Below are 26,045 nucleotides of genomic sequence, written 5' to 3' on the forward strand. Positions count from 1 at the left end.
GCTTACTGTGCAAATTCAGAAAGCATATGAAAAACCTCCCAAAATATCTATAAAACCCCCAAACTATTAACATGAATAACAACACTAGGTTTACAAGTTATTAAGAGGAAAAAAATAAAAATTCAGTTAGGAAACCATACTATTCTCTCTCATGCCAAATAGGTCTTAGATACATTACCATTACAGAGCCTTAACAGAGCTCAATCTAGAGTGGGACAAAACCAAGTAACAACACAAGAACTAGCTCAGATGAGTGTATATGGCAGATCCTGTGTCATGAAGAAAGAGGCTCAAAATCATTGGTACTCACTGAAGCAACTGTTAGTATATAGCTCACTTTGCAAAGAATAAGAATTTAAGTGGGCTTCTAGACAAACTGAGCTTGAAGTAATAGTTTTAATCTCCATTTAAAATGACAGGGATACCCTCTACACATTGTGCTCCCTATCTAAACCTTTCTGTTCAAAAGAAAATGAACAAACAAAACCCTCCCCAACAATACCTGTCTCTTATCTTCTGTCCTGAAATTCCAGAGGAGCAATTTCAGACAGAATCCATTTCAGATTGTACTGTATATCCAAGATAAATAAGCACTACACAGTCTCTTTTCAGCAAGCATTCTGGGATATCCTGCCTATAAATCTCTACTTTTTTAATAGGAGCTGAGACCAAAACCCTTCCTCATCCCTTATATTCAGTCAGAAACTTATGGAAGAAGTGCCTTAAGAATGCATAGCTCTTACTTCATGCTCAGACAACCAAATTTACATGGAATAAAACAGTGTTTTACAACCTAAGATGGAACAAGTTCTTGAAATGTGAAGTTTCTCATACTTCAACAGACCTACCCTACAGTGATCAGCCTATCCACTTCTATGAATTACAAGCACTTATACAAAGTTATCAGTGAAATTTGCCTCAAGTTTTCCATCTCAACTTTTTGTTTTTCCTCTTACTGTTGGGACGTAAAATCTGAGGGCTCAAGCAATGATTTAACAAGCTATGCTGTTAACTGAATTGTAATGGGGAGCTTCGTTGTGCTATTCTGCAGCAAAGACACAAAAGAAAAAAAAAAGATTAGTTAGTTAAAAAAAAAGGCAGCTGTGTCTTTTATCTCACATACAGGAGGGCCTGTTCCAGCACTTATGTGAAGATAACAGCTTAAATAACTGCAAAACAGAAGTAGGAATAGGGCCACTCTGCACTATTCAGCTCCATATCATAAAGGGACACTCCTCAAGAAACAATTCAGTTTAGAGACTTTTACTTTATTGCCCATTCCTGCCCCAGAGCACTCACAGACTCAAAGTCTGCTGTATTTATGTATTTTAACATACCTTACACAGATCTCTATAGGCCCAAGAAATCTCACCAGCATTACAAACCTGAAGTTCCTGGGGGAGCTTCACCAAAGCCAACAGAAGGAAAACTGTAATTTAAGTTGAACTTAAAGTTAAGCACCCTGCAAGAGATCTCTGAGCTACTCGGGAGTTTGAGAAAGCCCACCTTTTGTCCAAATAAAGATTTACAACCCTAGAGAAAATACACAATAATGCTAGTTTCCCCTCTATGTCCTTGCAGCCCCTCAGAACTAAGCTAGTGAGTTTGTAGACAATTCTTCCCATATTTTCTGAAGCACAGCCAACTTCTCTGCTCCAGTACTGGAAATCCTTCCACAAGCCTCACTGCTTGTCCCAGGACCAGCTCTGCAGCTGTAGGCACTATATCTCCTCACCCCTTTCCAGAGCAACAGGATACAGCTGTGAACAAAAAAAGCCCCAAGTGCTGACTGTCATACCTGGGCTTCCAGAAGCATCCTTGAAAAACAGACCACCAAGTACATATTTTGCTGCTTTTGTGAACAAGATTACCTATGTTCTTTAATAACTGCTAACCAAGCCCTGAAAATGTGTCCCATTGAAATGCAGCATCCACGGCCAGTAAATTAACATATTCCACACTGGCTTTGGCAGTACTAACAACGTTACATTTACATAAAGATGAACTTCTTCATTAGTTCTCACATATCAGACCCTACTTTATATGCACTTCCATATCTGGATTGTTTCTGCCAAAGAGAATGGGCTAGGTTTGAAATCAGTCAGGCATTTCTGACAATTTTAGCCAGTGATAGAATATGGACAGCTTTCATACCTAGAGGAAAAGAAAGAAGCATTTTAAAATAACAGCTGTTGATGAAGCTGAGAAGATCAAAATATTAAATACCGTTTCAAATGAAGTATCTCTGGGGATCAGGTAGAGATGCATACAAAATATCACCACATAAATCATATAGCTATTTTACAAGTTTTCGTATAGAATGCTGTGGTTTATTTTCACTCTTCTTTTCCAATATCAACTGTAATTGGAATCCTGTTTAATGACTATGATAAAAACATCACGTAAGATACCAAGTATCTCACAATCATAGGACTATTATCCAACCAAAGCTTATCATAAAGACTTCCTCAATCTCTCTACATATTCTAAGTCGCTCAAGCTAACATGAACTTACTAACTTCAGTAGTAAGGATATGACCTTAGCTTCAATTTTTTTAAATTTTGAAACCAAATAAATCTATGCCAGAAAACCCCAACACTAAATAATTGAATCAATATTTCCATTTGGTAGAAACTCAAAGAAAAATCAATCCAGCATATAAATCCAGCAGAATGCTGAAATTATAAGCTGATGCAAAGTAAAACATGAAATATAAAAAAGTTTAATTTTGTGAACATATTTTAAAGATTAAATTATATTAGGAATTATAAAAACCTTAAAAACACACTGTACATTAGGTTACTGTAAGAATATAAACTCCCTAAGAGAGTTTCTTGAATGAAGAATTGTGAGAGAACCAAAAATAATGACAACTTTCACCCTCCTATATTCTCATAGCAAATCCATTCATCATTATGATTCAGTTATTATGATCCCAACTTTTCCTACTTTACCATTTTGGTTTTTCTTTCAAAACTCATGCAAAGAAATTAATTTTATTTATTTTTTCAATTATATTTTAAATATTTATTTGGTTGTTTAAAGTGTCTTGCTGATGTTGGTAAATGCTTTATAAATTCAGAAAAATTTGGAACAGAAAATTACAATCTATCAGACGTAGCAAAGAATTTTATCCAAAACCATGACTTGTAAAAATCTTAGATTATGTTTAATCTAAACCTTAGCTAATTCCAATCTTTAATTGCTCTCAAAAAACAGATCCATAAATACAGTGGTACCATATTTTAATAGTCTCCCAATAAGAACCACTGATTCATCTGACCATCACTAAAAGGAATGGATAGCTGTAATCCTATTTGTTGGGTTTTGTCTCTGTCTTTTTTGGGGGACAAAGTGGAGGATTTCAAAGGAGCTGGAAAGGTTGGCAAGGCAATACAGAATATAATATAAGCATTTTACCAAAGCACTGTGTCTTTGGTATGAACTAATGCAGCCATTTGCTTTCACCACAGAATTTTAATAAGGAGATACTTCTCAGATTACAACTATTTGTGAAAATCTCTTGAATCACAGTCACATTGCTTTGATCAATAATTACTGTAAACTTTTCTATTTTATATCCGTTTTGTTTTCCATTGTGTTTGATTGTTACTTTGCATAGATAAATGACTGTTGCCCTAGGATACTTTTGCAAACAAGTTGATAGTCTCTAAGGTTTTAATTATCCTGGTTAAACACAAGTTACTGCTACTTCTGCTACTTGATGGGAATTCTAATTAGTATCAAGTCTGTTTTGTTTTTCCTTTTGTGAACATATTTTAAAGATTAAATTATGTTCTATAAATTGCATCTTTATGATGTAGCTTGTTGACATTAAATCAGGAACACATTTAAAAAGTTTGCAGAAAAATTTTAGCTACCTAGGTAGTTACTGTACCTCACTCTGAGGCCCAGCAGGTACCATTAAATGAGACACATAGGTATACTGACAGAGGAATTACCATTAGTATATTTTGCCACAGAGCAGCCATGCCATTGTGTGGACTGTAGAGCTTACCCAATTAAGCATTTTGACATTAATTTTTCAGTTACCAAAACAATAAAAATAATAGCGTATAGAATTGTCACCTCATTTAAACCCTTGCTTATAATTCAGAGGAGTAAAGGTGAGGAAATGTTAAACATACTTCATAGTCATAACACTTCAGCTGTATTTCCTGCTGTGCACTACTGCTCTGCACAGAATTATTTTTGCATTTGAATAAGATTTGAATTGCATGTGCTTTAATAAATATCAGTCATGCTGGTTAAACGAAGGATCAAACTCCTGATTAACACAAATAACTGTGGAAATACCTTGCGTATTGCAGATATCTAGGCTACGATGTTAATGATAAATTTTTAAATCATTATGGCATACTTCTTATGCATAAAGGTTTAAATGAAACCTTTTAGAGGCTTACTTAGATATACAGGCTAAAAGATTATGGATACCATAAGGAATTTAGGGACACATTTGTTCTTTGAGTTGCATTATTTTTCTTGTGCAACAGCCTGCTTTGCTAGAACAGAAGTAACTTGTACTTGGAAGGAATCTAGCCTCATCCTTAATAGAACACTAATAATGCAATACATCATATTTTATTAATCCTTTTGTTATGAGTGTAATGCCTTAGGTGGTGGATAAGGTATATTTGTCACAGGAAAATGAGATTGTCTGCACTGGAAACACCATCTATTATTTTTGTTCTGGCTTTGCAATTACAATATAGACATCGTGCAAGGTCTGCTTGGGCTACCCACCATTCAACAAATAACACTTGAGAGTCCGTCCTTTCCTAATATATGCTTTCTTTTCCTGTTATTTCTTATGTGCCACCGGGAAAGAACATGCTGCAGAGCACTGCAGTCTGCTGAACTGATCTGAAACACAGCTCAAAATCTGATTTTTTCTAAATATATGCAAAGAATCTGCATGGCAACCAGCAAATCACATGCATGAAAATTCAGCAGCTGTAAATGGATTCTACATGAACAGCAACCATACAAGCTGTGCCAGAAAAATTTGCTTTGATGGTGAATGAACAATAACCCTCCAAATACAATGTGCTTTAAGATTACTTGCTTCTATTGGTTTCAGAACACACACAAAAAAAATAACACTTTAAGTGGAGAGGGACTTCACTAATATTTATTCTTATTTTCAACATTTAGAGTGCATTATGTTGCTCGTTAGGCATATACAGCACAAAGGATGTTCACCTCACTCTCCAAGCGAAAAAAGAACATGGAAAAATTTGTTTTTTCTTGCCTGGCTTTCTTACAACTAGACATCTGAGAGGCAGGCTTCTTAATCCTGAGCCTACTACTGAGCCATTACAAATTCTTGTGCAATCAAAAGATTGCATACTATCTCTTAGTTATTTTAGGCACTTACAATCTATTTTTTTTTAATTAAAATTTGAGAAGTCAACTTACCTGACAAGTGAAAGCTATTGGGTCAGCCACTTTCTTTAAAATGGGCTCAATTTCCTCTAGTGCAGTATAGTATTCAATCTGTGCTGTCGTCTTAATGACTCCCCCACAGCAGATATTTACATATACAGGGCCAGCAGGAAAATCTTATAAAACACAAATCAGAACACCAGCTGAAAAAATTTTACAGTCCCAGACCAGAGATCTCATGGAATGAGTAAAAAACAGAGAACATCACAGAAAAACATAGAGTTGATGAACTGACTGGATTTATGTTTCACAAATGATTCAGTGCAGTCAGTTTTTTTTTTTATTCAGGTCTTTGTGTCTAACATCAGAAAACTGACAAAAGAAAATACATATATTTGAATCTGTATAAAGCAAAGCTATTGTACTGCTTCACATTAGAAAGGAGATGAAAACAGAATGCTTAAAATTTCCAACTGCCCTTTGATAGACTGATGACCTATAATCAGCTCCCTTATGCCAACATGTTAACGAAAAGTGCATTTATCACAAATGGAGCAATCACTATTCATCTTATGAAACATTTTTCTTAATTGCAGTCAAGGTTCTCAAAACTGTATTTGAGCTAGGCTGCAGAAATTGCAGAATAATTAATTCATTCTAGTTGTTTACCTTGCAAAAGCCAAGGAGAGAGGCACTTGTAGTCTGTTACTCTGTGTGTGCGGCACAAGCCTGCTTTATGAGCACATTTCCCAACCCATTAGTGTTTGTTGTGCCTGGCATTCTGCTGGACCACACTAGCACAGTCTTCTTAAAATACAAACTCTGCCCACAAAACAGGGAAAAAAGAGGCCATTCTGAAAATGGAGAAGAGGAATAGGGCGAGGGAAACTAGATGTACTAATAGTACATCACATTAAATCACTTAAATGGAAACTGCCCAAATGTGGGCTTAAAAAAAAACAACAATAAAAACCAAAAACCACAGCATTTCTCCTATAACATTATATCAGATTGACCTAAAACAGGATCTTTCCAAATTGAAACTTTTTCATATTTTAAAACAGAATAAACACCAAACACAAATGATATATGAAATATAATTAAACTTGGCTACAGCTCTCTGACAATTTTTCTCGTATTTCATTTACTTTTCACACTTTATTCCTTCATCTACTACAGAAACCTTTTTGTGATCAAGTGTTCTCACAAAAACAAAAAAAAAAAAAAACAAAAAACAAAAAAAATTTGAAGATCTGTGCATGAAGAGTGCAGCTTTTGTTCTCTGAAATCCAGTTCCAGATGGAAGTTGCCCGTTTATTACGTACTTTCCAGTCAGGTTTTCAAAAACAAACTCTCTGCACCACCACAATGATAAAGAACTCTCAGCCCATACATGGCTGTCGTCTCAGGACAGGGTTCAGGATGAAAATCACAGAATTAATTGGGTTGGAAAAGACCGCCAAGATCATCAAGTTCAACTTCTGACTGATGACCAACCTGTCAACAAGACCGTGCCACATGTGCCACATGCAGTAATTTCTCAAATACCTCCAGGGATGTGACTCCTGTTTCAATGTTTAACAAACTTTTGTGAAGAAATTCCTCCTGACATAGAACCTGAACCTCTTCTGGCATAGCTTGAGGCCTTGTCCTCTTGCCCTGCCACAGATTGCCTGGGAGAAGAGATCAAATCCCACCTGGCACAGCCTCCACTCAAGTAGGTTGTAGAGAGTCATCAGCCTTTTCTCCAGGCAGAACAACACCAGCTCCTTCAGCCACTCCTCATGTGAGGCGCTCTCTAGACTCTTCCCCAGCTCAATTATCCTTCTCTGGACACAATCCAGCACTTCAGTGTCTTTCTCAAAGCTTGGGGCCCAGAACTGGACACAGCTCTCAACTGGTGCAGTCTCACCAGTGCTGACTCACAGAAATCATCGGGTCACAGAATTACCAAAACATAGCTCCAAGAAGCCACAGTAGAAAATTGTAGCCCATTTTTGTAGTATTTAATCCTATTCTAAAATTATATTCCAATCATTTTATAGTAAAATATTATGTAATATTATGTACTTCCTCTGGCAATTCACAGCACATAGCACAAAAGCAAACTGTACTTTGAATGCATAAGCGAGAAATGTGTTAATTCTTAACTTGCATCAAGAACGGGGATAGGTGTGCCCCTTAAATCTGCACAGATGTCTAAGAGAAACTATTAAATAGTTGAAACTGTTATCAACTAGTTATGGATGGAGCAATAGAAAAAAAAATTAGGAACTAGCAAAGATGAGTGATACAGAGAAATTACATGAATGGGAACAGAAAAAAGAGACTATTTCCTGCATCAGTAAGAATTATGGAGAGGAGAACCAGATTTACTGCATTAAATATAAACGGAGACATTTAGTAACAGAGTAATAAGAAAAGAATATTAGGTTTGTATTTTATGGCAGTAATTTTGGAGAATGTTAATCTGTAACTAATCAATGACATTTTAAGACTGCCACCTGCCATTTAACCACAGAAAACCAATCTAATAGAACCTGGGCTCCCATAAATCAAAGGCCTTGCTTCTCTGCATTATTAAAAGTTACGTGTGCAAAACTCATTTACAGGAAACACCCACAAAATAGAAAGGGAAACTACTGATCAGAAAAAGTGAAGGGAGTTGAAACTTTTTAGCTTTTCTTAAAGATTATTTTTCTTACCTGGGGCTTTCATATATTTGACCTTCTTGTTCCAAGAGGCTGTCTGCATTCTAATTTGTTGATTATCTGTTATGAATTCAATTTCTAGAGTTTCTTCATCTATTTCCTCTTTCAACAGAATGAATATTTCACCAGGGTTCTACAAAATTAAAATATGTTCCCATTAGCCCACCAGAAAATTATACTGAAAGTGTAACATTATACTGAAAGTGCATTGAAAGAACTTTCTGTTACCAACAGCTTCACGCAAAAAAAATCATACTACCTAAATATGATGGTATCTCACTGCTTCCTTTAGTATTTCATGAGCTTTCCTTTAGTGTTTCCTTTCTTGCATGAAAGACACAAGTAACATAAGTTTTCAAATTCAGCTTATATAAGAGTATTTTAAAACAGTATTTTAAATATGTATGTAGGCAAATTGTTACATTTTCTAAGGCCCCTCTATAGTTTAGAAGAATGACATCCAACCTAATAAAAATAACGTAAAACACTTTAGAGACACTTAACCTCTTCCAGTAAGGTGACAGTAGACAGAAGCAGCAGGTGATGTGAGACAACAGCCCTCTACTATCTCCTGACCCAGAGGCAAAGTCACTCTCTGAGAACTGTACTGATCTCAACAATGAAATAATGTGTGTAAATAATCTTTAAAAGACAGACAGCAAAGAAATTCTGTGACATTCCGTGTACACTGCAACCTCCATACTTGACCATGGCCACTCAAATAAATGCAAGTGCTGGATTTTTTACTTCCTCTGTTTATGCTGTCACGTGTTTCTCACAGCCACTCTGATTAAAAGCACATATGAGCATTTATGTCCACTGCATATGTATGCAGACATGTACATATTCTGATTTCTGATTTAATTTAAACTCAAAGTAGGTCTGTGCTGACACAAGCCCTGTGTCATTTATGGTATGGGCACATATACATGTATACATACACCCATCCTGGATTATTGCCAAGACAAATCCCACATCTCTCAAGAAGTGCCTGATTATTTGCTCCCTCAGAAATATAAGGTTCACATGACAGTAATACTTCAACTCAAGCTGCTAAATAACTCTAATAGAGCTGTCTCCAAACTACTTTAGTTCCAAATCTTTTGACTACACTGTGGATACATCACAAAGGCAAAATAAATCCCACTGCAGTCTCAGTGCACTCTCATTTTGGTCCCTTCATAATTTTAGAAACAAATAGCAGATATAGTATGAATGAGATTGCAGCAGAAGGAGGAGAGGAACAATGCCTGTTATCCCAAAGACTGTAGCATCCAGAAGCCTTACCTCACATGATAGTCTTCTCGGAAGCACCAATATTGACTGCTCATTAGTTTCTAATCTTTCAGAGAGTACATCTGTTTTAAAAGTGAGGTCTGTTTCTTCTGATGTTCCACTGACATCTGACAAGTTAATATCAGAGATAGTCTGGTAACCTGAAATAAATAATGTGAAATGAGAGCATTGTTAATAATCCTAAACCAACCAAAAATGGCAATGATGCGGTTTCCAATGTATTACTCATATAGGATTTGGAGTCACATTAAGGACAGCACATGAAAGCCCGGCAAAATTCTCTCAATGTAAATGTGATGAGACGTCCTCCTTTGATACAGAGCTTGCCTCTGAAGTTTTGATCCTGCAGCCTTGATTTACATGAACAGGCTCTGCACATATGTTTTGTCTTCTTAAAACAAAAAGGGACATAGCCTTTAGATTGAAATTGTTGTGAACAGCAAAGTCAGGGAGATCAGCCAGTTCTGTCATCTCAGAATTCTCATACACTAGGATAAAACAGGATTTTTACCACTCTTCCTTTCTTTATATGTAAATAAGCACATGCTAGATGTGACATTCACATTCTCTGGACAGAAAGACATAATTCTGTCTCTCAGGAGAAGCACAGAGAGAAGAAAACAGTCTTTATTTCTGCACCTTTGTTTTCCCCATGTGGTATGGAGATTGTTTACCTGAAGTGATTACTTGATTGGATTCTGGTGAAGATTGTTTGGATTCATGGACCAGTTGAATCCAGCTGTGTCAGACCCTCAAGCAGAGAGAGTCACAAGTTTTGTTAGTTAGGTAAGTAAGAAGTAAGTATGTAGAATAGTATAGTATCTCTTTAAATGTTTATATGTTATATAAATATAAAGTACATAAATACAGTAATATAGTATAGTTTTATATTAATATATCAGCCTTCTGATCTGGAGCCAGACATCATCATTTCTTCCCAACATCCGGGGTTCGCCACATTTTTTACTGTAAGCTATATGTTTACAACATCAACCCACCTGTCTACAGGAAGGTTTTACATGAGGGCAGACTGTAGAACATGGTACTATTACAGGAGAACACAGATTTCTTTGACACAAATTCCTAATAGACAAAAGGATGGGTAGAAGCCATACATTTTTTAAATAGGATAATCTGTGTTTGGAAATGCTATGCCAGTTATAAAGGTAGCTTGCAATCAGTTTCTTTTCTGTTTTGCTGCACCACATAAGGCCCCAGAGCCTTTAGTGAATATAGTGAATCCTTCACCACATTGCAGAATTTTAATCATGAAAAAGAACTGCCAACTAACTGCATCTGCAGAGCTCTGACTAAGCCTGGGTTTTAGCAAAGGTATCCTTTACCTGCTATGTCTCAGCTGTGTCATTACTCCTCCTTTCCAGACACTCTATTACCCTGTGTGAAACACTCCCGCCACCCATCTCAAAGGACTGCAGCAGCTCTTCATCACAGAGGATTAGTCAGTATACTGCAGTCACCTCGTTAGGTTATTGATATCATTTCATGCAGTCCAGAGTCTAAAAATCTAGACTGGCTGGTGAGACAATATCCTGAGAGACATCCACACTGTCTTGTATTACTGTAAATTATGAAAGACTCACAGTCAATTACATTAAAGGATACAAAAAACTTTTGAGGTACATCTTTTCCTCTTAAATGGATATAGAATATTAAAATAAATTAGTGATGGGCAGAATACAGAACAGTAGCAATTTGGCATTGCTCAAAGAAGTACCACAGCCATTTTGTATTTCTCTGAAAAGGTGCCCAAGTGACTGAGGTACACAAACCATACAGTGCTCCTAAGTGGCACATAAACATTTCCAGACAGTGTCAGTACTGGCAAGTTACAATCAGTTTTCCCACTTCTTGCTTGCCTTTACTTCCCTCATATGCACCAGTTAATCTGATACAGAATGTTTCCTTGCCTTACCAATCTTGCCTTGCTTCAGGCATAGATTTTAAAAAATTACCACTATAATAAACGTATCTGCTAAATACAGCTATACCATGGCATCCTATTGTAGAATCTTTTTTATCCAGGGATATGCTTTAATTGTTAAGGGAAGGTGGGAAGGAAAGAAATCAAATGTCCATGATTCCTTAAAGAACCTGAAGTTTCCTTCAACATCTAATCTAAATTAAGCAGGCTTAATGAGCATCACTAGCTAGTAAAAACTGCCCATCCTACTCCTACTTATATTCTCATGCCTTAAGGCAAAATAATCCTGAATTAAAGCTGTGAATTCAGCATAGATTGTTAAAATTACACTGAACCTACACATAGATGTACTTTACTAAAGTAGCATTAATTCCATTTTCTTTAATTTACTTTAAAAATTAAATAGGCTACACTGAACAAAGGCTATTGCTTCTGAATGAGAACCCACACATAGTTCAATGCAGTTTAACTAATCCAGCTTGGAATTTAAGTGCAATAATTTCTCTGATTATCACTGTGAAGAATAGACTTTATTTAGCACTGCCCTTCAGAAAAATTAACTCTTGCTGAGGAAAACAGTTATGATACTTTCCAGCCCCTAAACAGGTCCTACAAGAAACATAGAGAGGGACTATTTACAAGGGTATGTAGGCATAGGACAAGGGAGAATGGCTTAAAAACTCAGAGAGTGGGTTCAGTTTAGGAATATGAGGAAGAAATGCCTTACAGTGAGGGTGGTGAGACACCAGCATAGGTTGCCCAGAACAGTTGGGGATGCCCCATACCTGGCAGTGTTCAAGGACAGATTGGATGGGCTTTGAGCAACCTGGTCTGGTGAAAGGTGTCGATGTTTATGGCTAGGGGATTGGAACAAGACCCTTAAACTGGTCTTTAAGGTCCTGTCCAACCCAAACCTTCCTATAATCCTGTGATTACGTATGCCCACAATGCATATTTTGGGAATGTATTCACATTTTTAGTCACTCATAAATCTTACACTTACACACACAGAATTCACTTTAGAAGATAACTCATATGAGGTACACACTGCTTCTGAATTTTTTCCACCACTTTAAGCAAAGGAGTCTCACAGAGACAAGAAACATTCCACTATCAGACTGACAAAATGAAAGGAATGAATAACAACTCTGGAAGGCACTGGATTCTCAGATGTCAGTCATCTGTCAGTGACTGTTCTTCAAGGATCATGTAGATGCATTCTAATCTATGTAAAGCTCATGACAACTTTATTTCTACAGTCTGCACTCTACTTACCAAAGATGATGGTAGCCACTTTCACCTTTTAATGCCAATAATTCTAAGAACATTAATCCTATTGCTAACAAGTTGGTTTAAATTGGGATAACATTTTCTTCCCTGTTCTTGAGTGCACTTTAAAATTTTTATTATGCCTAGTGACATCTAAACGCAATATCAGAACTTCAACCCAGTCAATATTGTGATAGCACAGCTATCCCAATAATAGACAATTAAGAAATGTCACTCTTACATCAAAGACTTGAATATTTATGCCTGCAATACAGGCACCAAAGTTTGGAGACACCATCTCCAGCCCTCAAATTCCTACAAGTTCCACACGATCTGTCCTAAAATGTGGAATGTGAAACAACCATATGAACTGGTTATATGTTATTTGTCACTGCTGAATAAGCAATACACCAGAGATTAAGCAAGCCCCTGCTTGTTGGCATTAATTGAAACAAAGTAGCTCATAAAGGTATTAATACTACAATAATGAGACGGTAGTAACACAAATAAAGCAAAATAAGACAATATTTGTTTTATGTAGGCAGAAGGTGTTGCTAGATGTTTGAACATTTAGATTTTGGACATGTTCATTATTTTTCCTTATTACACTCTTGCTTTTAACCTGGGAGCAACAGCTAAGGAGCTCCACCAATTCCTGAGGCTTTGAGAAAAATTCAGAATTTACAATTGAGGGTGAAGATTATCTTAAAAGAAACACAAAAGGAACATCATTATTATGCTGGACTATGTAAGAGAGAGGATTTATTAAAGGGTTTTTTTTGCTTGGTGAATGTGTTCTTTTAATGTTTTATATAATGGCAATGTATTGGTGAGGTTTTTAAAATGTAGCAGGAGCAATTAAAATACTTGATGAATAAAACCTGACTCTTTCTTGTAGGATCAAAGTATAAGAAATTATTAACTATATCCAATGATGCATAGGCAACACTATGAGCCAGAAGCTAAAAAGAAAGGAAAAATCTATCACAATCTTCCCTTGAGTTATCAGGGCAATACTACTGGGAATTATCATCTATTAGAGAGGGTAATGCTTAATTTCCATCAGATTACTTTTGTTGGCTTATTTTTGACAAATATCTGCTGCTGATATCCACATTGAAAGGACTAATCTTCAATTTACATTCATTTTAAATACTAAAATATAACACACATTTACTGTAACTTGAGGATAGTGCTGATGTTTTCAATTCCACTTCAGTGTTCTTTCCTAATTGATGTAACTTCAATACATGAACTTGGTATCTTTTATGTAAGACCCTTTGGAACACATTATTGATTTCAATTCAACATTTTGAACTGAATTCATGGCATGATTTTGAAATTGTAGTCCTTTACATAAACTGAGAAATTTTCATAATGCATCTCAAGTCTCCTGTGTATTCAGCAACTAATGCTTCACCACAGCTTCTAAGCAACTCTCCTGCCATATTAACTTCCCCCTCACCCCCAAATTCTAACCTTTCAAATATACTCTTTAGTTATCCCTACTGCAGCCTACATGAGAATTTGAACTGTTCTCAGTCTTTGATTACTTGGTAGTTGCTACATGTTTTGAGTCAACAATGTACGTGACAGATTTAGTGCATTAAAAATAGCAGAAAACAAACTTATGAAAGATTTATGTGTTTTCTAAGGCTACCCACAAAACGAATCTTTCAGTCAAAATTAGGCTGGTTTTACAAAAGCAAAATGCCTGCTAGCTTTACAAATTTCAGTTCTTCCTCAAGTTTTGCTAAAGCAATGCCAGCTGAAGAACTGAAACTGAGGTATGAAAAGGGCCCTCAATTAGCCCTAGATCACATCTCATACAAAAAAATGAGAAATATGGGTAAATCAAGTTAGGCAGATGATAAGGAATGGGAAGGTAATCTAGCACCTGTGGCCACCTTGCCACATGAAAGAAAAATCAGGGCATTCCAGTGACAAAGATTTTAAAAAAGAGTATTACAGCAGATCCTTTAAGTGCAGGAGGCATCCTATGTAGTATGGTAGGTGCACTTTCCAGCATAACGTGAGGTAAAGGCAGAGGAGATGCCACTAGGTTCTGTGAGGAACAACTGAAAAGCTTTCCATGAATAAGTGACTTCCATGCAATTCAGAAGCCTGAAGTCAAATGGTTCTGTGAATGCCCAGCAAAAATAGCGATTAAAGAAGAAACATACAGGAAAAAAAATGAAGTAACCTCCTGTAATGTGGGCAAAAAAAATCAGGAAAAAAAAGACAAACACATAATGTTCTTTTTGCATTCCACCACAAGTTTATCACAGATATCTATGAAAGATAATCCTGTTAAAGTGTGGGTATCTGTAAATGCTGTATGAGCTCAGCAGAGAGGGCAGAAGAGTGTAATTCAAAGGGAGCCTCTAACTGCACAAATAAATACAATTGCTCTATAAGTTACCTGAGAAAGGTTGTGAGAAACAGGGAGGCAGAAAACATCCACCACACTAGGCTTCTTTCAGTGGGACTGTGTTCCTTGCATGAACAAGGGATTTATTCATTTTTACTATACTTCATAGAAAATCTCCTTTTCTGCTCTGCTGAAGTTTTCTTTTACAATGGTGAGAGAAGGCTTAGGAAATCCAAAAATCACAGAAAATTATTAATACATACTCAAACACAAAAAACATTTGACTTCAGTCCTAATTTCTTTTGTTTTCTATGATGAATAAATTCCAAACCAAGATAAACATTTATTAGTTAACAAGCTTTAGATAATGCTTCTCTCCATGTTGAGAGAACTATCTTTTGCAAATACACTGATAGTTATTTTAATTTTTCTCAAAAGCATTCTCAGCCCCAGTTTCTCCTGCATGGTTGAGTTCTTCTGTCAAAAACAATAGCTTTCTGTAAATTGGCCTATTTTGCCCACATCTCCAAAATATTTATATTACTTTATTTATGGTGTACAACTTCTCTTGCAAGTAAGTAGCAAACTGACAACTGCTTTAAAAGCTATCAAGAACAGTTTTTGCTTTTCTGAATATTATATATAAAGTTGGTGTTTATGTATTCTTAGCAACCAACAGTGCTGTAATGTTCATTAAAATCTATGTCTCCCATAAAAGCAATCCCTGCACCACCCACATCTATTATTTTCTGAGTTACTATACACATGTAGGCAAAGATTGATTTGCTGTGGAAGTACATGCTCACCTATTCTTTTATTATCAGGTATGTTTTTGTACACAGCAATTCATCACTCTGATATAACTGTAGCCCAATGGAGTCATCATTAATGCATCTAAAGAGAATATGAAAGTCTTATTATGGATACCCTTTTTGGATCTGACAGTAAAAATGAAAGATCCTGCCTTCAAATAATTCCCCAGACTGCAAAAGGCTATTTACCATGAGTTTATCAATAATCTTTAAAAATAACTTGCAGGTAAATGTAGGCATTTCTTTTTATATATACTTTCATATGATTGTAACTCTGTATTCAGAGGCAGTCTAATATTAAACAATGAACTTGTTCTAGCTGGTCTGTGATTTGGAAGACATGTTTGATTTTGTCATCCAGCTGGGATGGATATATTTAGATGCTTTTTGGGACTGATTTTATATTTTACTGCATATCAACTCATTCGATTTTTTTTTTTCTGCAATGAAATCCATGACTTTTAGATTCACCAGCAGCACTAGGAACATGACTACTCTGATGAGCTTGACACATAGCAAGACTGTCCCAAAAAGTTTCTATTAGGCATACTGATTAGTTTGGAAATAACAACCACCTGCCTGAGGTCATTTGGGTGCTGAGGAGAGCTGTTGATGGAGCCCAAGCCTGTTATTTCCAGTCTCTGGAATCTGCATACTTCTCCAGGGAGAAGCAAACTGAAGTCTGCCCCTCTGTGTGTACCAGAAGTTCTCAGTTATTGAAGCCTAATGTTTTATTAAAGTCCTTCCATCCACTTCAGAGTTACTGGAGTTCTACCACAGTAAGAACACTTGGGTCTTTTTGTTCCATTCCTCTGTGCTATCAGCACACATCTCACACCTCTGTTTCAGTGAAGGATTATACAGCACTAAACAATGCCCAAAATGAGATGTGCTGCTACAACTGAGACAGGCTATCCTCCTGCTCCCGACTCAAAGGACCACTGAAGACAAAAGGACTGATAGCAGAAGCATCCAGGGTTGTAAAACCTCCAAAATTTGTTAGTCTGATAAAATCCTCCTGCAAATTCCTTATTATTGCAAAGGGGCCAGCTGCAGCTGCCAAGTGTCTCCTTTATCTCAAAACTCCAAATCAAGCCTCTCATAACTGGCCTGGCTCAAACCGCACTCTCTGCTTGGACACAGAAGTGGCACACTGCTACATTTAGAAATACACACATATAAAAGGACACAGAGAGGAGTGTCTGAGAATCAAAACATACTTCAGGGAGGCACAACATTCAAGCTGAAAAGGGGTTTAAGTTTTTACAGGTATCACCCTCAAGGAATGAGGAAATTCCTCAAGGACTGAGCAGCCCCACTCTCCCCTCTCACCATGTTTGAAGCTATTCTCTTTATAAAGACTACTCTTTAAAAGTCATCAAAAAAGGACATGGATGGAAGGTCATGAAGTTTAACATAACTGAAGTCCTTTCACAACTGTGGGGAGGCATTGGCAGCAAGCATTCTCAGCCTTCACTTTGCTCAGACATGTCATTAATAGTATCAAAATGTGTACTGACACCAGACAATATACTCCATGTTACAGCATCCCTTAAATCAATCTGGTAACAGAAGCTAGCTTGGACTGCAGCAGGACATTTACCAAAGAGGGTGCCTTAGTCTCAGGATGACAGCAGAGCTTCAATACCTGCCCAGAGCTCTTATCAATGTCTGGATTAAATTTATGATGCTGTTCTTGATCTGTACAGCTCTAAATTACATGGGATTTGTCTGTCTAAGAGACCACATCTCCTGTGCCATGCTGCCACAGCTGCTGTCAGCAGAAAGACTCATGCCAGACATATTTGGTATTAAAAAAGGGGAAAAAAAAGTTGTCAGCAGGACTGACTCACTGGGGACAGGCTGCTTTGCAATTTACTCCCACCTTTAGTTTGAAATAGCTAAAATCTATTGACCCCTTAAGTGGGCTAAAAGGTACACTGCTTTCCTGGGAACACAATAAAGAGTGATATTTTTAGACACATCTGAAAGCCATGCTTGTTTTCTAACTCCTGATTATTTTCCTTTTGTTATTAATAATAAGGTAATCTGAGGTCTTCATCTTTTAAGACAATGTCCTTTAATCTAGCAGAATAGACACATTTTATTAAAATAGGACCTTAGATAGCATTTTAGGGAAAGAATAGCACAGTAGATGTACTCTTAGAGCTCTTTATCTTCAGAGGGGAGGCCATTTGTTTTGTTAAAAAATGCTGGCCTTTCTTCAGTTTAGTTTGGTATAGGATATAGATATACATGTATGCACATACCTCTTACCTTGATGAGATCTCTTTGGTCCTCTAAGCAGGACCAAAACATATCTGCTGTTTAACCTGGCAGACAGCTATCACCCTTTAAAATTACCTTTTGTGCTCCACTTGCCCACCCCTAATTGCTTCAGTTAATTAGTGCTAGGATAAAAGCTTTAGTGGCAAATGTTAAAAAAGACAAAGCTGTTTCACAGAAGGGGAGGAGCCTTTTCAAAAACTGAGTATCACCTAATGGGTACCTAAATCTGAGTTTAGCTCTATTTTGCAGTTCCACAATAATGCATTCATATTTTATATTGTGGTGACAAGGCTGTATACCCAGATCCTAGTACAATTGCTTCATTTTTCAACCTTAGTATAAATTATAAATAATGATTCTTTGGGGAACAGAAAACTTCCTGAGGAACCACAAGGGGTATTCTCAAAATACAGCTCCGTAGTAATTACAACAAGTCCTCTTTCCTTACACAGAAACCAAATATAAAGAAAACACATAAAAACATTTGTGAGTGGCTGAAGAGCTGATTTATTCTGTTATCAGAAACAGAAGTATTCTGTTATCTGAAGACTGCTACACGAGGACTGAGTCCTCATATATTCATATTATGGTCATTAGCGTTCCACAACTGGATCTTTTCCCTCACTCGACAGCAAATCAACTGTTTTCACATCTGCTTGTAGCTCATATTTCCCCAAAGGATTTCAGCGATCATATTGTTTTTCTATTTTCCAATGTACTGTCTGACCTTTTTCCTCAAGGCCTTGCACAATTCACTTTAGTCAATCACTTCTTATTGATTGTTAGCGCCTGCTCATTCCCTGTCTATCTTTGTTTTAATGAATATAGCAGTATTTTTTAAGCAATCTTGTTTTTAATGTGTTCTGTCATCTAATCACTATTCTTTGCACCCTTGTTGCTTTAGATTTCACATTTATACTTCTGTTCTGTTTCATCCCAATTCAAGATAAAATTCTACCTTCTTTCAGATTATCCTTTCTTTTGTATCATGATTGTATATACAAAAACTTCAGCTTTCAGCAAACCACTATCCACTTCAGACCTTACCTAAAGCACCACTCTTTTGAGAATTTATAGGGTTCTGACAAAAACCCTTTCTTGGCTTATAATTTCTCCTGACACTTCTGTATGTTTCATACACTTGCTTCTTATTAGGAAGAAGCATAGAGAAGAGACAGTCCCTGGAAATACTTTTTCAGGATTCTTCTTAAGTCAAACCCCATCTGTTTACCTGAAGATTCTCCTACATTCTGGAGGGCACAAATAGTGGCTAATTTGCAGCTGTCATCTTATCTTTTGCCTGAATCTTGGAAAATCCCATTATTCCACTTCTTGGGCTACTTTTCCCTCCAGAGCTCTGTGGTGGTATCAGGTAACTGTTCCCTGTTGCATCACTACATTGCCACACATTTTCTTACACTTGATTGGGAGTCAACTATAACCTCACATACAGGATACCATCACTGGGAACCCCTCATTTCTAACTGGCTCTTTCACTCATCACAATGGATGATCCCTTTGGTCCTCTTAGCTATAACTAGACATCATTAACTAGCAAAGGCTGCAGACAGTCAGTGCTTTCAGAACGACTGCCAAAAGCTGACTGAGAACGGCTGTTCAGAAAACTTCTGCAAAGATTTCAAGTGAAACTTTTGCTTTTAAAGCAAGACTTTCTTTGCTGGAAAATCACCAAATCACTTTATTTCAATATCAACCATTCAGTTGGCAATAAACTTGGCTTAAAGCTGCTCTTCAAGCAGCTGTAAGAAAGCAGAAGTATCTTGGAGGACCATCTCCCCGGTCCTATGTTTTCTTGGGACTCTTTTCTCTAACTATTCCCTATTTTACTTCTCATTTTTTGGATATAACAGTGATGAATGAGAGAAATGGTGGGGTCAACTTATTTGGCACCTGGATGATGAGCCAGAAAGCCTTCTTTATACCAACATATTGCTTCAGTGCACTGACCTATGACACATCCAACACAGGACCAAAAGAGATATCCATAGAAACCTTGACAATAGGTCTCTAGGGAAAAACCAGTGCAGCTTTACAGCAGCTTTCTGCTTGAGATTGATTGCACCCAGGATGCCAAGAGACTCACAAAGAGACCCTTATCAGAATACAGAAAGGGATCAAATGGGAAAGAGAGCCACTCACCTCAGAGTCCAGCAGCACAGAACTGCTATGCCAGGAATTCTGGAATAAGTTATTTGTCCCTTTCCATTGGTAAGCATGCTGGTGCTATTAAGCCAATTACTTTGCATCAGTGTCAACTGAGAAATAAAGTTCTTTAAGTAGGAACTGAGGACAGGAAACACGCTATGTAGCTCTTTGCTAAAATCAAGTTAAGTTTTTGCCAATCTGTAATTCATACTAAAATTCTTTATAAACTTTCACAGCTACAAGTAAACCAAAATGGCAAATGCCAACAGGGGTTGAAGCTGTGATGCAGATCTCCCAGCCACTGGCTATCAGTGAATGATGCTGCAAATGTGATATGAGTAGGACCAATGTAAAAGAAATTTTAAACCAGCTCCTTTTTACAAGCAAAACTCCTCATGCTGGGAAAAGGAAAGGAAAGCTCTCCATGTCTTTATTTTCCTCTACGCTGAAATCACATTAAAAAACCCAACCCTGTAGTATCTCCTCCTCTTTTCACACCTCACAAGACTGTGTGGGTATTGATGTGGGGGTGGATGTCTGAAAACAAGGCATATTCCTCTACACAACTGTATGCTATGGTAGGGATGGTTTATTGCCTTTCATGTCTAACAGGACATAAGAGAATGAATTTAATTTTCTGAAAAGTACTGGCTTTCTTCTCTGAAGTGCAAGAGGAATTCAACTCACCATCTGCAAGAACTACTTCATAGATGCAAGACACAGACTCTCCAGGACTTTCATCCCGTGGTTTATCTAGGAAAAAATAAGAAAGAAGAAAGAAGATAATATCATCACACAGATTTTACCTTTTTTTTTTTTTTAAGATAAAAATCTAGATGTATTCTAAATGCAAGATAAAGCTATTATTCTGCAGGAAAAAAAAAAAAAGTCATAGAACAAATCCAAGGGCTGGTACAGAGGAACAAGCCTACAGAGATCTTTAGATGCAACTGTATTTACTCTTTATCAGTAAATGTCCCTTTGACTGATTTTTTTTTCAATTTACCAGAGCTGGTGAGAAATGTATACTTGAGGAAGGTGTTTCCCTGGAAGTCAATATGGCAGACAATGGAAGAGGAGTTGGGCATAAGGAAAGAGAATAATGTGCAGTAAAGCGAGAAACTGAAATGGATACAGACATTTCAGTTTTGAAGATGAGACAACTGTTCAGTGAGTGCTCTGTTTGATAATACAGATCTGGTTACAGACAGTATCACAGAATCGTAGAGTGGTTTGGGTTGGAAAGGACCCTGAAGAACATTTAGCTCCAACCCCTTAGCCATGGGCCGAGACACCTTCCAATAAACCACATTGCTCAAACCTCATCCAACCTGGCCTTGAACACCTCCAGGGATGGGGCATCCACAGGGTCTCTGAGCAATCCATTCCAGGGCCTCATTATCCTCATCATAAAGAGCTTCTTCCTTACATCAAACTTAAGCCTACCCTCCTCCAGTTTAAAGCCATTCCCCCTTGTCCTATCCCCAGAACCTTCTATGCTCTGGGCCAAACAATGCCAGCTCTTTCAGCCTGTCTGAAGGAGAGGTGCTCCACTACTCTGAGAATCTTCATGGCCTCCTCTGGACTTGCTCTAGCAGGTCCATATTGTTCATATGTTGGGAGCTTCCAGTGCTGGATGCAGCCCTGCAGGCGGGGTCTCACCAGAGCCAAGGGGCTGAATCCGCTCCCTTGCCCTGCTGCTCAGGATGCAGCTGGCTTTCTGGGCTGTAAGTGCACATGTTGATCTTCTCATCAACCAACACCTTTAAGTCCTCAGGGCTGCATTCCATCCACTCTCCACCCAGATTGTATTTGTGCTTGGGATTGCCTCAACCTGTGCAGGACCTTGCACTTGGCCTTCACAAGGTTTGTGTGGGCTCACTTCTTGAGCCTGTCAAGGTCCCTCCAAATGGCATCCCTTTCCCTCTAGTGCATTGACTGAACCACACAGCTTGGCGCCAGCAGCAAGTTTGCTAAGGGTGCCCTCAATGCCATGACAAAAGATGTTAAACAGCACCCAGCACAGAATCACTGAATGGGTCTGCTTGGAACAGACCATTGCAACTCATCTGGTCCAAACCTCCCTACTCAAGCAGAGTCATCCTGAAACACATCCAGAGGATTGCATCCAGACAGGTCTTGAACATCTCCAGTGAGGGAGACTCCAAAACCTCTCTGGCAATATGTTCCAGTGCAGCAAAGAAGTTCTTCCTCACATTTAGGTGAAACATCAGTTGCTCCTTGTCCTATTGCTTGGCATCACTGAGCCTGCCTCCATCCCCTTGACACTCTCCCTTCAGATACTGATAGACATTGATGAGGTCCCTTCTCAGCTGTCTCTTTGCAAGGCCCAACTCTCTCAGCCTCTGCCCTGTAAGACAGGACCAAGTTCTGGACTCACAGACTTTTAAGTAAGTACACAGAGACCCTACCAAAAGCAAAATCTAATTCTGTTTTTCTACTATGACCTCAAATAGGTGTTATACTTCATTTTTTTCAGGGATAAGTGACAATTTCTTTCCAAAACAACCCTTGTTTCATCCCATTTCCAAGAAGATGGCACCAATCTAACAGAAGTAACATTATGGTGAAATTACAAATATCAATTTTGCTACAACAACAGTTGTGTGCAAAATATATACAAGGGGTACCTTTACAGAGGTCTTCTCTAGATGCCTTCCAATGATAACTTTTCAGTAATTGTGACTGGTAGCCACAGCGCAAGACTCAGTCAGACTCAATAATACATTACATGAAAGATATATAAAACTACAGATTCACACAGCCATTTTACAGTATTACCTGCAAAAATACTTGCTGGGAATCTTAAATTATTTGTCAGCTTGGGAAATAGACTCACATCCCCAATTAAATATACTGACTGATGACTGGGCCATAAACAACACAAATTTGGTAGAGCTCTATTACAAACCTTGAAAGAGCAGACTAAAAATCCATTAATTTATTTTTAAAATTAAAAAATTACAAATTAAATAAACAAGTAAAATTGCAGTATGTTAAGTTAGTACATGCTGCTGCAATGCTTATGTTCTAGTTATCTGACTTATTATTAGCTAGAATTGTAATGAGTTTGTCCTAAATGCTTCTAAAAAATGCAAAAGATTTTCTAAAAAAAACATGCTAAAAAGCTTTAAGATGCTAGTGTACTCGCCTTTTGTGTGTAATAACTTTTCATCCCATTATTCTCAAAAATAAGGGGAAAAAACATCACATACATGACACATACTTCAGAATCCAAGAGTACAGGTTACCATGGCTAGCTACATAGATTAGAACATGAGCTGCTAAGAAGCCTAACAAAGCTCACAAATAAAACATAATAAGTTGTGTTTTCTGTGAATTTTGCAGAAAAAATAGAAGAAGTAGCAAAGAAGTCAAACAGTTTAAGAGACAGGGGATGACAGTCTCAACATCTTATCCAGGGTTGCCACCTCCAGACAATCACTTGAGTTTCTCTTCTGCTTTGAAATAGCCAAGATCTCATGTCAGATGACAGAAGTTAGTGACATAAACCAGTTTTTTTGTCAGCAGTCTTTACCAACCCTCATCACTGCACCAGCAACCCTTCTGTGTGGAATGGAGAAGCACAGCATCTCAGCAAGATGTAATACTCTGGTAATCTTAGCAGTCCCTGCAGAGCAGTTCAAAGATTCATTGTCAGGGGAAAATGGAAATGAGAGCTATACTGCAGCAGACACCAACCAACAAAATGTCCCTTCTGCTCTTGTGCTTATGATACAGTCACACATTATTTTCTTTTTAATAAAAAAATTTAATTGGCATTTGAGGTGCTCTGCAATAAGCAGATGACATCACTGCCTTAAAATCCCAACAGTGGTATGCACTATCTGTATTAAATACATTGGGGAAGGAGTAAACAGAGGCACAACCATGTGGTCTCAATTATTGAAACCTCTCCTGGCAGTGAATGAGGCCAGAACCACCCACTTACTTTTCTCTACTTACTCAGTCTTTCATGTTCAGGGGGGAAATCTTCACAATCAAGACTTAGGTCACACACATATGCAGGCAGTATTTAGTATTCACAAACAAACAAGACCAAAAGTTCTAGTCATTTTCTTCTTCAACTTCAGGGTTTTTAGCAATTTAGCTCAATTTTCTCATAGACTCCAAGTCAGTGTCAAAATTTAGGTGAAGCACTTGCCTACTGAAGCCAATGGTAAAGTTCCCACACAAATCAGGGGTTTAGCTCATCAGCACAAGTCTTGCTCACAGCCCAAGGAAATCCATTGGCATTTATTACTTGTATTTGAGTACCAATGCAAAGGGGATTTTACAGGAGATTAAGCAAAGCAGTGGAGTCAAAATGTGAAACATTACTTCAGTATTCAATGTTATACCAAATCACAATAAAATTGATGCCACTGCACAAGGAATGAAACAGGAAACAGATACCATAAAAGTAGTGGTAAAAATACAATTATTTCTCTCTTTTCCTTGGTCTGCACAATAAAATTAGCCCCTCAGTATTTTAAGTGGTCTGAAGATCTGCATGACTTAAGCCCTATTTTAGCTCCCAGCCTGCTTTTCCCACATTTACTTATTAGAGAAAAACATTCTGTGCTAATATCTTATTTGTCTACATCTATACCATACTATTAGTTGCCAAAGTAGGTTTCCTAACATTACTCGTTCATTAATATTGTGTGCAGATGCATGGAATACCTTTTAGGTAAACAATCAGAAATTAATGGCACATTGCTGTCTCAGGTAAAAGTTACAAATTTATTCTGAGAATCTTTCCTGGTCTGTCAAAGACTATGGGTACCATTTTCTAGTTGGGTTATGTTATTTTATGTACCTCTCACTTTTTAACAAAATAGCAGATAATGAATGGATACATACAGATTTGATGTGTTGTTCTCAACTATCAAATTTTGTAGAAGTAAATTCTCTTCATATTTTGGGATCAAAAAGAACAAAAGGGATATCACTGCTTGGGGAAAAAGCTGGAAGTGGAAGGGACAAGAGTTGCTTTTATGAAGCTTTAAAATATGAAACCAAATAAAACTAATGTATACTTATGACTAATGTATACTTATGACTCCTGAGCTGTACCAAGAAGTCCCACCAAAAGTCTAATAAAAATGTCTGTATACTTTGTAAACAGTGTCACAGAAAATTATTTGTCTTAGATAAGATCTGTTCTCTTTTTGTACAATTAATACTGAGGACAAACACAGGAGAAATTGAGGACATTTAAGCATCTAATTTAACTACCTACAGAGGCAATTACCTATCTACAAAGCCTTTACATAAAAACATGCTTGCCTGAATTGAAGTCTTTCAGGATTAAACAGAAAAACCCCAGCTATGTTTAGTACCCCAGGATACTGAATTAATACACTGAAAATATGCCAGTTTAAGAAAAGGGTACACAGTTAGCAGACCAAGGACAAGTAGCAGAAAGACACAGGACAAGGAAAAGACAGATGCAAGCAACATATATTTCCTAATTCTACTTTCAACAATATTAGGAAAAGCTGATGAAGAAAAGTCAGAATTCTAGAGTCTCACTGGGACATCTAGATGTTAACACAGAAAAATCAAACTTCTGAGTATTCTCCTCCTTCTCTGGGGTTTACCTTTATATGGCAATAGGCATAGGATCTACAAAACTCAAAACCAATTCAGAATCTGACATTTTCAAGCAGTGAAATATTTTACAAACAAATCCTGCAAAAGGAATCTCTTGACAACAATAAAAATATTTGTGTTCCTCTTCATGCAGAAAATAAAT

The 26,045-nt window shown here is 37.3% G+C and overlaps 1 protein-coding gene across 1 annotated transcript in view; it reads right to left on the bottom strand.

The window, feature by feature from the left end:
* BANK1 (B cell scaffold protein with ankyrin repeats 1) overlaps window positions 1-26,045 on the bottom strand; it is a 131,045-nt gene that overhangs the window by 85,769 nt on the left and 19,231 nt on the right. The window contains exons 3-6 of the mRNA XM_004174878.6: window positions 20,951-21,016; window positions 9,406-9,554; window positions 8,113-8,251; window positions 5,441-5,583 (exon numbers count right to left, since the gene is read on the bottom strand). Of these exons, the coding sequence (XP_004174926.5) occupies window positions 5,441-5,583; window positions 8,113-8,251; window positions 9,406-9,554; window positions 20,951-21,016 (497 nt within the window). The remainder of the gene's footprint in view (window positions 1-5,440; window positions 5,584-8,112; window positions 8,252-9,405; window positions 9,555-20,950; window positions 21,017-26,045) is intronic.

This window comes from Taeniopygia guttata, chromosome 4, assembly GCF_048771995.1.
Source record: "Taeniopygia guttata chromosome 4, bTaeGut7.mat, whole genome shotgun sequence".
NCBI classification, from domain to species: domain Eukaryota; kingdom Metazoa; phylum Chordata; class Aves; order Passeriformes; family Estrildidae; genus Taeniopygia; species Taeniopygia guttata.